The sequence below is a fragment of the Cricetulus griseus genome, chromosome 4 (genome assembly GCF_003668045.3).
Source record: "Cricetulus griseus strain 17A/GY chromosome 4, alternate assembly CriGri-PICRH-1.0, whole genome shotgun sequence".
NCBI lineage: Eukaryota > Metazoa > Chordata > Mammalia > Rodentia > Cricetidae > Cricetulus > Cricetulus griseus.
This window is the reverse complement of record NC_048597.1, coordinates 135751135-135763759: the sequence shown is the minus strand read 5'-3', so window position 1 is coordinate 135763759 and position 12625 is coordinate 135751135. Positions and strand designations below refer to the sequence as shown.

Here is a 12625-nt window from a genome sequence, read left to right as displayed (position 1 = left end):
CTCCAAAAATTATCAACTCAACAATGAATGATCCTGATCAAAATAATGGTATCAAATGCTGCAGAATTTGAAAGAATTATTATAAATATGATAAAATCAACTCAAGAAGGTACCAATATTTTCCCAGGAGACCACAGACACCTGAATAAAAGAAGTAAATTAATCCATGATATTAGCTAGAATTTAATAAAGAAATAGAAATACTGAAGAAAACCCAAACCACAATGATGAAAAAAATGAAAAACATAAGTTAAATAAAAACTTCAGTGGAAAGTCTTATCAATAGAGTGGATAATGTGGAAGAGAGAAAATCAGGGTATGAAAACAAAATATAGAAATTAGAACATGACTGGGTGGTGGTGCCCACTTTAATCTCAGTGCTCAGGAGGCAGAGGCAGATGTATCTCTGTGAGTTCAAGACCAGCCTGATCTATAAAGCAAGTTCTAGGACCTCCAGGACTACACAGAGAAATCCTGTCTCAAAACCCGCCCCCAAAAGAAATTAGACCATTTAGTCAAGGTCAATGATATTTTGTTACATGTATGAATGGAACATGCAAGAACTCTGGGACCTCATGAAACAACAAAAGCTATGTATCCTAGGCATACAAGTATGAGAAATGTTTCAAGTAGAAGACACAGAAAATGTCTTTAATAAAATCATGGGAGACAATTTCCCAAATATAAGGAAGCTCAGATACAAGAGGCACACAGAACACCAAAACAGAGAGCACCAAAATAAAAACTCCTCACATTATATTATATGGAAACCCATTAAATATAGAAAACAAAGAAAATACATAGAAAATTGCAAAAGAGAAGGGCCAGGTCACATACAAGGCCAGGCCCATAAATAACTGCTGACTTTTCAGTCTACATCATGAAAGCAAGAAGGGCTTGAACTCATATCTTTCAAACTCTTAAAGAACACAAATACTAGCCCTGTCTAATATTCCTGGCAAAACTATCTGTCATAATTGGAAATGAAAGAAAAACTTCCCATGACAAAAGCAGGCTAAGAGAATTCATGACTCCCAAGCCAGCCCTACAGTGGATACCCAGACAGAGAGACCTCAGTCTGAAGAGAAAGACAAACACACTCAAAGGACTAGAGTAGAAAAACTAAAAGATACTATGACACTCACTAAACAAAAGAAGACTAATTTACTCGTCCAAGTTTGTAAAACAACACAACCATATTTAAAATCACAGATGATCCCAACTGAGCGATAGAGGGGACCTCACCACACAATTCTCACCATTAGACAGAGCACTTGTACAAAACAACTGAATAAACACTGGAATTAAATACTGGAATTAACCTAACAGATAACTATAGAAAATTCTACCCAAACACCAAAGAACACACAATCTTCTCAAGATCCCAAGGAACCTTCTCTAGGACAGCGCATACATCACAAAGCAAAGCAAGTCTCAACAAAAATAGGAAAACTTAAACAGCTCCCTGCATCTATCTAACCATAATGGAATAAAGCTAGAAATCAACAGGAAAAAGAAACTATACAAACTCTTAAACAACACACTAGTATTGAGTGAGGAGCGGGTCACCACAGAATTCAAGAAGGAAAATGTAAAAAACCCTAGAATTAACTGATAATGAAAATAGAACATGTCCAGATCAATGGGATTAAGAAAAAGTCCCAAGAAAGAAATTTATAGCTCTAAGTGCCTCTGTTTAAAAATAGGAGAGATCTTAAATAAGCAACCTGCAATGAACTCCAAGACAAGGGAAAACAATAACAAATTTATCCCCAAGTAGGAGATCGAGAGGAACAATGCACATCAGGGCAGAAACCAGTGAAATGGAATGGGAAACAAAATCAATATCATCAATGCTACCCAGATATGTATTCTGTGAGCTACAATAATGATTAGTGAGGCAAGGTCTGCCATTAGTGCAATAATGGCACAAATCCTAAGGACCAAACAATCACTTTCTGATTGGATTTAAGACTGTCTTCTTAGAAGGGAACACATTCTAGGTACACATTCTAGGTAATATAAATCTGTCCAAGAACCCATGTGTTTTAGTTAGGGTTTTTATTGCTGTGAAGAGACACCATGACCACAGCAACTTTTATAAAGAAAAACATTTAGTTTGGTTGATTACAGTTCAGAGGTTCAGGCAGCATTCAGGCAGACATGGTGCTGGAGAAGGAGCTGAGAGTTCTACATCCTTGATCCTCAGGCAACAGGAAGTGAACTGAACTAGGCATAGCTTGAGCATAGGAGACCTCAAAGCCTGACCCCAAAGTGACATAGTTCCTCCAACAAGACAACACCTATGATGGGGGAAGTCCTGTGTATATGTTTGTCTTATTGGTTAATAAATAAAACACTGTTGGCCAATAGAGAAGCAAGATAGGAGGGACTAGGAAAGAAGGATGATTCTGGGAAATGTAGTAAAGACAGGAGTCGCCATGTGATCCCGGGAAGATGGGACACTAAGGCTGGTGTCCTCGATAAGATAAGTCTTTATAAAATATATAGTTTAATATTTTTGGTTGTGAGCCTACCCTTTAATGGCTGAGCCATCTCTCCAGCCCATGTATGAATTTTAGACATAGAGCAAAGGATTACCAGCCTACAATCCTCTTCACCAAAGAAACTAGGAAACAAGAAGGACTCTAAGGGAAAAATGCATGGACCCCAGGAATGGGAAGGGGCAGGAACTCCTGAGCTAATTGGCAGCATGAGGGTAGGGGAGAGGGAGCTGCCAGAATGAGAGGAGGAGAAGAGGAGAGGAGAGGAGGAAATGGAGGAGCAGAAATATTGAGTTGGGGGACAAATAGAGGAGAGCAGGAGGAGAGATACTGTATTAGAGGGAGCCATTATAGGTCCGAGGAGAGATCTGGCACTAGGGAGATTTCCAGAGACCTACAAGGATGACACCAACTGACAATCTAGGCAATGATGGAGAGAATAACCTAAATGTCCTTCCCCTATAATGAGACTGATGACTACTTTTTATGCCATCCTAGAGCTCTCATCCAGTGGCTGATGGAAGCAGAGGCAGACACCCACAGATATACACTGAACTGAACTCTGGAACTTAGTTGCAGAGAGGGAAGAATGAAGATCAAAGGGGTCTGTACCAGGCTGGTGAAACCCACAGAAACAGCTGGCCTGTACAAGGGGGAGCACATGGACCCCAGACTGCTGTCTGGGAGGCCAGTACAGGACTGATCCAGACCCCTGAACATGGATGTCAATTAGGAGGACTCTGCACTCTATGGGGCCCCTGGTAGTGGATTAATATTTTTCCCTGGTGTAAGAAGGGACTTTGAGAGCCCATCCCAAGTGAAGGGATACACTCTCGGCCTGGACACCACATGGGGGGAGGGCCTAGGCCTGGCCCAGGATGATGTGGTAGACTTTGGGGAGCCCCCATCGAGGGCCCTACCCTGCCTGGAGACGGGATTGACATGTGAAGCAAGCTTGTTCCTAATTTGAACTAATAAAAAATTTAAAAATATATATATAGAGAGATTAATAGTTATGGTTGATAATTAAGACTGAGCTAGCATATAAGAAATTCTAATCATTGGCCAGCAGTATTGTACCTAATATTAATCTCTCTGTGTTATTTTGGGCACGCATGTGTTGGCAGGGCTCGGGCGGCTTGGCGGAAAAATTTATTGTTACACACGTACTTCAATAAGGCCACAACTTCTAATAGTAACACTCGCAATGAGCTTATGTGGGACAATAACATTCACACTACCACATCATGGATGAGAGCTCATAGTCCCCAGGACTGAACATACTGAGATATGTCATCTTCTGAGGATAGAGAGTTCAAGAACAGCCTGCAGCTACACAGTGAGTTTCAGACCAGCCTGGGTTACAAAGTGAAAATGCTGTATCATGAATCCAAATCCAAAACAGAACCCAATCCTTCCCACTTCCATATATGCCCATCATAGGAAGTAGGTATTGGGAAGCAGAAGATGAATAAAAAAAAAAGAAAAAGAAAGAAAAAGAAAGGTAAGACAAGGAAAATGAATGGAAAAAGTCAAGAGAGATACAGTGAGCTAAAGAATGTTAATTACAAAGACATGAACGGGGGTTGAAGAGACAGCTCTTCAGTTAAGCCCTTCCTCCACAGTCTAGAGGACTGGATTTCAGACCTCAGTATCCTCAAAAATAGGGTTACAGAACTACAGCTCTAAAAGGGGCAGAGATAATAGGACCACCAGGGTAGGCTGGTTTCTAACATAGTCAAGAAAATGAAAGAGCACATTTCAAAGTCAGAGAGTGGCAGAGGAGAACATCAGATGCTCCCTTCTAGACTCCGCACATGTGCACACAGACATGTGTGCGCACATATGCATATGTGTGCGTATACATTTCCACAATAAACAAACAAACAAACAAACAGGAGACAAGTATGATGGGAAAGAAAAGACTAGACAAGAAAGAAAGGGATGAGCACAGGGTCACTCACATACATGGTACAGAGACAGCTTGATTTATGTGGTGAGATAGTATCACAAAGGACAGGAGGGAAGGAAAGAGAACACACACACACACACACACACACACACACACACACACACACACACACACACACATTTTTCTGAAAGGTAAGAGTTTTGTGATACACACTAGACCATGACAACTTTTTTCCAGTCCTTTGCTGGATAAAACCACAAGCCAGGAGCTGCCGCCTCTTGTTTGCTAGACAATGAAGGCTGTTACATTTTCTGTTGTGTCCCCAACAAAAGAATACTGTAAAAAAAACAAATAAGGCATATTTTTGCATTTTTTGATGTTTCATGTATTAAGAAAAAAAGCAAAGTGTAAGTCACTTTCCCCTGGGATTTGTTTGAGAGATGCCCTGAAACTCACATGGGCATGTTTAACTAATCAGTATTACAAATCTGAATCTTTACTTATGCAAAAGTCAAAGTAGGTAAACTCATAATTCCTTCTATATAAAATGTTCTATTTTAATACTAATGAAGTGTGGCTCCCTTTAACATCTGGATTTGTGAAAGGCACACTCACAAGGTTGATTCAAAGAGGAAGTTAGTGCACCAGCTTCCTTACAGTATATTCACACCACTAGAGAATCACCCTCTGCCACGTTAGCTCAGTAGAGGAAATAAATGACAGTTCTGAGCGCTTCTTTTACTTATTAAACAACCACACCCAAGTCTTATTGTGCAGTAGCAAACTCTTCAGTTTCTCAAAAAAAAAAAACAAGAGATATCATAGGCACAAGGCTTGTTACAAATTATGTCCACATTATTGTTTGACCGTTAGATGCTTTATTAAACTTGATACATTTACTACATAAGAAATCTGTGAAAAAGGGGGCTATCAAATTATTTTACATCGAGATCCCTGCATTATATAGTCATTATATATTTGTCATCTTGCTATATCCCCTATCTATAAGCACTCATGACTAAGGGTAGCAACAGTTTTCCTGGGAAGAAAAGACAAATCTTGTCTTTCAGATGACCCATCTGTGATATTCCAAGTTCTCCCAGCACAATCAAAAGCTCTGTCCCCATCTCCACGAAGTCACCTCCAGGGGTGAGCTTGGCACAGCACCAGGTAGGAGCACAATGTCCACACAGGGTTGGCCTCAGAAAGGGTGTCTTCCTTCCATCTAGTTAGCTTGACTCTGACTATTCCAAAACTCCTTGGAGGGCTGCAACTTCTGGTAAGAGGAAAGAGAGAGGGGGTGGGTTTGAATACCAACAGAATCAGGAAAACTGCCCAGTCACCCACACCAAGATGTAGATGGTAGAAAACAGTAGTTTTGCAAAATGCACTCCAACAAGTCAGAAGCAGACTAGAGTGTCACTGCTTCTGGCATTAATTCCCTCACCAGGCACGGGGGTCTCTGCAATGAGGTGCTTGTGGTTGGTAAACAGTTCTGCGGACTCTTCTGGTGATCTTTCCTCTGTGTCTGACTCTGGGATTGGAGTACAGCCACCTAAATGAAAAGCACAAACAGTATTTTAAGCAGCTGCTAAGGAAATCTGCCTGTCCACACAGTGACCACAGCTTAGAAGTACACCGCACATAACAACAAGAAGTGACCAGACAAAGATTATCAAGAGAGAACCAAAAACATTATCTTAAATGTCTTGTTTTATTGAAAGTCCTGGGAATGCCTTGTTGACATTGAAGATGTGGTCATGTGCTTGGAGCTTGGCAGCAGTGACAATGCAGGCATCATCCTTCAGATTTCCTTGTTTGGTCAGAAAGGGCAAAACCTCTATCAAATACAACACCCACAGCATAAAAACCTTTCCGCAGAAATTCTCTTCCAGACACACCATCAGAAATTATGAAATACACAGAATATATACTGGAAGAGAAAGAGCATTCCCTCCTGTGTGGAGGAAGGCTACTGGTGTTCTATGACTATGGTGGGCTTCTCTAGACCTGATTCTCTCCCTGAACCCTGCGCCTTATAGGACAGACACCTCTGCTTTAGGATGCAACAGAAAAGCCAAGGGACTGCCTTGTGGAACATCTAGATACAAAAATGATTCCAGGATGAGCTGTGTCTCAAAGCCTGGGTACATACCACTTCACTGTAACCATCAAAATCTTGTATGGGAACCTCAAATCCAAGTGTGAGCATCCTGACTCCTTTAGCCGTGTGTTCTATTTTGCTATTGCTTCCTGTAAGTGGGCTAGCATGCAGTGTAGTGTACAGATTTTTTCCAAAGCCTTTCTTCTCCTTAACGAAGTGTGATTTCTTTTCTTCTGAGTCCTCTCACACACTCAGTCCAAAGCCTTGACACTTAAGTTTGGTTTTCTGTGTGAGAAGTTTTATGAAGCTCATGACATTTTGAGAAACGAGTGTGGACAGCTACCTTCACATAACTGTAGAGGCGGGGGCACAGGCAAACTCCATCTCTGAAGGGAATGCACCTTGCTACCCACACCCCTGCATCTTCACTGAGAAATAAATTGGAGAGGGAAACTGGAGAGAAAGGTTTCCAAGTTCATAAAACGAGAGTTTCCCTGGGAACATTGGGATTATCCATCAGTGGGTAGGGCTGAACTGGCCCAGCTCTGTCTGCAAATTGCAAAGCCCCACTGTAAGGAGAAGCAGGCTCAGTTTTAGTCTCTTTCCAAAGTAAAATCATGACAAGAACTATTATTATTGTGCATTTTCTGGTGCTTAAATCTCCCTATACACTATCTCAGTTAATCTTTGTGCCTTTTACCATGAGCGGATATTATTCTCACTTTAAAGATAGGAAAATGGAAGCCTCATGAGATACAGTAAATTACCAAGGCTACACAGGTTTGAGGGGCTTGGATCTTTGAAGAAGTCTATGGAATAGCCTCTTTCTTCCCTTGTTCACCCCTTCTAACTGAGGTGGAGAAAGGCAAGGTAGGTGGCAATGGTGACCAGGGCTTGGAGGCACTACCCCGAACAATGACAGGAAAGAGCAGACCAAAGAAGGGGTACACTTAGTCTTTGTTGAAGAAACACTGCCCCCATAGAGAGAGGCAGAAGGTCCAGTTTCCACTATGGACTCACAAATCATTGACTTTCCATTCCCAGGACAGACAAGGTGGAAGAGAAAAAAAGGGACCAAGAATGATGCACTTATGAAGCTACCTTCACATGCAAGCGAACTTCAGAAGTGTGGCAGAGCCACCCCTTCCTGTAGGTGGGAAATTGTGCAGTATCTCCTATGTGCACAGGAGAAGCAAATTTCCATGGATGAATTACTGTCCACCCTGGCTTCCAGCTGACTCACTATGAGGCAAGATTACACATGACAACTTCACAGGTATCCTAGCTCTTTGTCACATGGGCACAAAAGGGAAAGTCAATGACTACAGGTAAACAACAACCAACATAATTTCTTCTGTATCTAGTGCTCTACCCTCCTGATGCTGTAATGGGCAGTGAGTATGTACATCTCCTCTTGATCCATCAGAACTTCCAATTTCCTGACTAGACACACTGCAGAGGCTAACTAGTCACTTGCTCTAACAATATGGGCCATTTGTACCTCCATGTAACCAGATTGCTCAACCAAGTGTTGAGTCCAACCTTCTTGCCTTGGGTTCTATTTTATTATAAAACTAGCTAATACTGAATGTCATAATAAACACCAAATCTTCAAGATGGAATTTTGAAGTCAGACTAGCCACTCATCTGTGAGAATAAGGGGCTCCATGGCTGGCTGCTAAAAGGGATGATAATCACCGTTGTATGTAACTTCTTATCCATGGTAATGGAGACAGACATGCAGAGGTCAAGATGGAGATCCAGCTGCTGGGGCACGGAAACATCTATCATGATAAGGATTCTAGTATGGAGTTGCTGGTTCTGGGGACCAGATAACTTGCTATAGGAAAATGGCAGGATCAATGAAGCAAATGAGCCAAAGAAGGTAAATGCAGAAAGTCGACCCTCCTGGTGTCACTGGTCTAATTGAGGCCAGTGTACCAGCACCAGAAGGAACACCTGGGAGCTGGTTAAAAATCCAGAATCCCCAAACCAGCCCATACCTAATTTAAGCTCAAATCTTCTAAAGACAGATGATTATATTTGGTGAGAATTTTGCTAGGAGATGATATATATATATATATATATATATATATATATATATATATATGTAAGCAATTAAAAAGAGAGAAATAAAACATAAAACTCTGAAACTAACAGACCCTCTGAAGCTCATCCATGGAAGTGAAGCCCGGGTCCCACGGACGCCAGATGAAGTACCCTTGGCTTAGAGCCCATCCCATAAAAGGAGAAAGGGAAGAAAACCCCCAGCTGGATGGAATCATGCAAACACAAACAGCCCATGTGACAGGAGCCAACAAACTGGCAGATTCAGCAGGAACTGGGTATTCCTGGCCTGAAACCAGGCAGGGAACTGTAGGATAGGAGTGCAACAGTCCTGTGTACCTGCGGGGCAAGGGGCACTCTGCTGTGCACTTACAATATGCTAACTCACTCTATCATCAAACAACCTTCCTGAAAAGCTTCCTCCACTCACTTTAACGGTGTGACTACAGCAGTAGGAATTCAGCCTTTCCTCTCCCACCATCTCTCCCTCAAATTTCCTCAGGCCATTCACTACTTTCTTAACTCAAGGAAATTTGGAATGGGGTTGAACCAGAAGGAGCTTAGAAATAAAGACATATCAGCTTATGATGTTGTAAAAATCAATGAGTATTTGGTAGAAATTGTATCCAGATTTTAAAAATTACAAACCTATGTATTTTATGTGTGTGATGGGTACAGTGTGTGTTAGCATGTGTAGCATGTGGTGGTCAGGCTACAAATCACATGAGTTGGTCCTCTCCTTCCAACATGTGGGTCCCAAGGATTGATTCCATGTTGTCAGGCTTGGCAACAAGGGCCTTCACTTGCTGAGCCATCTTGCCAACCCTACTCAGAATTTTGAGTTTTATTCTCTGTCTAGATTAGGGATACATAGAATCATCCAGTCTTGATGGCTGACAGGGGCAGAGAGTTTCAGATCCTACTCAGCCACATCATCCTGAGAGACTCTAGAGGACCATGTTGCTGAGCTCTGAGTCTCGGGAGATTAGGTTTCTTAAATACATTGTCTGTTTATGACATTTTCATATGGCCTAAATTCAGTGCCCATTTCTTGGACTTATCAGGATGGACCCCCATTATATTTCATCTGTATTTTCCTTTGGGCCTTGGTTTTCTATACCCAGACTGAATGAAGTGATAGATCTGTGAGCCATACTCAGGGTAGGGGTAGGATAAAGATCAGAAGGTAAGACACAGTTGTAACTGGCCCAGAAGCAATTACCACCCAGGGCTAGGTCCCACGGCATAGAGGACAGGGCATAGGATACCAGGAGGAATGAGCAGCAAGAATGACAGCCTCTGCCACAGAGAGTCTGGAGTTGGACTGTGCTATAGGCTGGGCAGACAGTGTCCTTATTTCTGAGCCCTGTGTACAAGACTCTGAGTGGGATGGATGAAGCAAACAGGCAGTAACAGCTAAGACCAAATTTCTAAATCTTGCTGTTTAAGAAGGTGCAATTTTGACATCTTCTGCATCCTGCCATTGCATTGTAATAAGCTGTCAACCCTGCTGGAAAATCTTAATTTATTAAGTGAAACTGAGAAATTATGGAATTTGCTAAAGGTCATAAGAAAATCTATACAGCCTGAAGCCCAGCTCTCTAGTGCAGCAGCCTTTCTCAGAAAGTCACACTTTTCAAGTTTCCTAGACTTTTAAAAATGTTTTGTTGTTGTTGTTGTTGTTGTTGTTTTGTTTTGTTTTTCAAAACAGAGTTTCTCCATGTCGTCCCTGCTGTCCTGGAACTTGCTTTGTAGATTAGGCTATCCTTGAACTCAGAGCTCTGCCTTTTCTGCCCCTGCCTCTCAAGTTTTAGGATTAAGCGACCACTTCTGGTGTAAATACTTTTAAAAAAAATACAATTTGAAATGTGTAAAAGGAATTAGCAGAAAATGAAAGGAAGAAGTATGCCAGCTCTTATATTTGGGTGTGAGAGTCAATATTTGCAAAGTCCCTTGTCAACTACTACACATATTTTCAACATTTTTTTTCTCAGTTTCAGGCAAGAGAAGATAGAGTCTGGCCACACTGTAAGCAGTTACAGCTAGAAGACATGGTCTACCGTAATTATGGGATGCTTAGAATTGGTGTTGTTAATAACAGAATTCCCAAACACTCCAGAATCTTTGTTATCTAAGACTCTAATAGCCGGTAACTAGTTCCTCTTGGCAACAACACAGGCTGCTCCCATTTCATCAACACCCTTTTCACATACATCCTACTTCCAAGTTGCCACAGTGTTCAGAAAATCTCTCCCTCACCGACGCAGATATCCAAGTTTTGCTTCCATTGTTCCTTGCTTAGCTATGGGAGACCCACTTTTACTTTCTACTGGGATCTTTAACAAGACAGACTCTCACTGAGGAACTCTGGCATGGGAAGTGACAACTCCTCGTACATTTTCAGAAGAGAGTAAGCTTTAAGTAGCCATTACACTACAGAGTTCTATTACAATTAAGCTATTTGCTTTAAAGAACTTCTGCTCCAGTCTGGAAACCTAAACTTGTACATAAAAATGCCAAAAAATGGCACATGCATTATGAGTTGCAAGCAACCAGCATAAAGCAATTCAGAAAAAAAAAGGTTTATAAGTTAGAAATTATACCGATGATGTTAGAAAAACAAGTCCCTCAAGAACTTTACCATGTCATTCACACTGAACTGTTCATCAAATCCTGTATCTGATCACTTAGACTTTTTGCAAACTGGTAAGATTTGAATACAAGCACTTAGAAACCCTCTTCCACTCAGAAAATTAAGTAGAAAATTTCAGCAAAAAAAATCTCAACAACCAGGAATTACCCCAGCATTTGAAAAGAACACTAGGATTTTTGCTGGAATTCCAAATGATTCTCAAATCTGTTTCTACATTCAAAGGAAAATTGTAAGATGGACAGACTTCTTCCTTACCAAGAAGAACACCTGTTATCAACAAGAGAATAACACAGGGTGGGGGTGGGGTGGTAGCAAAAGGAGAGCAGGCTTTCTCTGCAGGTTGCCATCACACAGTTGGCAGTGTTTAATGGCTAAGATAGAAAGTTGGGCAGAAACAAACATCTAGAATACTGGAAACCAACATCAGAATACAAGGTGAGCAGTGTTATGGTGACTGTGGATAGCTGGCATGGGCTGGGCAGGCAGAAGCAACTCCTTTGTCTGCTCACGTCTATGATAGAAAGACTTCATCATGGCAGTGTGTGCATGTGCGTGTGTTCTTCAGTATTTATAAACAGAGGAATTTACTGACAAACAGGCAATACAATCTTCAAGGCCAGTTTTAAGCAACAAATGGGGTATCTGCAGATACGGAGCTTAGTAGGGTAATGCAGTAGCACAAAGATACTGTATTTGTTTCTGGTAACTTATTTTCAGGACAGCTAGAACAACAAAATAATAGGATTAGAAGTCAAGATAAAGTACCTAGGAAGGGAGCTGGAAAGGTGGAGTGTAACACGAATTCTCTCTTGTCTTAATAATAAAAGCACAGAGTCAGATATTGGGGTTAATGCTGAAGATCAGAGACGCAAAGCAGCCAACCACTAGACAGTTCTCACCTCTAGGGATGCTCAGACTGAAAGGTGATCCTGCCCTCAAACTTCATCTCCAGACTGCATCTGTGTCCATGAAACCTCAGACTGCACTGAGCTCCTTTCTCCCCTCTTATATTCCTCTCTAGTGCTGGGATTAAAGGTGTATGACCCCAAGTGCTGAGATCACCTTTGTGTGAGCTGGTTCTCTTTTAGACTGGATCGATTTTATGGTGGCTCAGGGTGGCCTTGAATTAATAGATATCTGCCTGTCTCTGTCTCCCGAGTGCTGGGATTAAGGGTGTGTACCACCACTGGCTAACTAGTGTGGCTGCTGGGATTAAAAGTGTGTCACCACTGCCTGGTTCTATGGCTAACTAGTGGGGCTAGTTTTGCACTCAGACCTTCAGGCAAGTTTTATTTGTTAGATTTTTTTTTTTTTTTTCCCGAGACAGAGTTTCTCTGTGTAGCTTTGGAGCCTATCCTGGTACTCGCTCTGGAGACCAGGCTGGC

General features: G+C 41.6%; 1 protein-coding gene across 7 annotated transcripts in view; it reads right to left on the bottom strand.

The window, feature by feature from the left end:
* Nucleotides 1–5271: 5271 nt before the first annotated feature.
* Bbs9 (Bardet-Biedl syndrome 9) overlaps nt 5272–12625 on the bottom strand; it is a 408032-nt gene continuing 400678 nt past the window's right edge. For 6 of the 7 annotated variants that reach the window (XM_027411687.2, XM_027411681.2, XM_027411680.2 and 3 more), the window contains 2 exons: nt 5864–5971; nt 5272–5692 (listed from right to left, as the gene is read on the bottom strand). In XM_027411687.2, coding sequence (XP_027267488.1) covers nt 5642–5692; nt 5864–5971 — 159 coding nt within the window. In that variant the 3' untranslated portion in view covers nt 5272–5641. Of the gene's footprint in view, nt 5693–5863; nt 5972–12625 lie in introns of those variants that run through there. The other variant, XR_003484647.2, reaches the window with a different exon arrangement.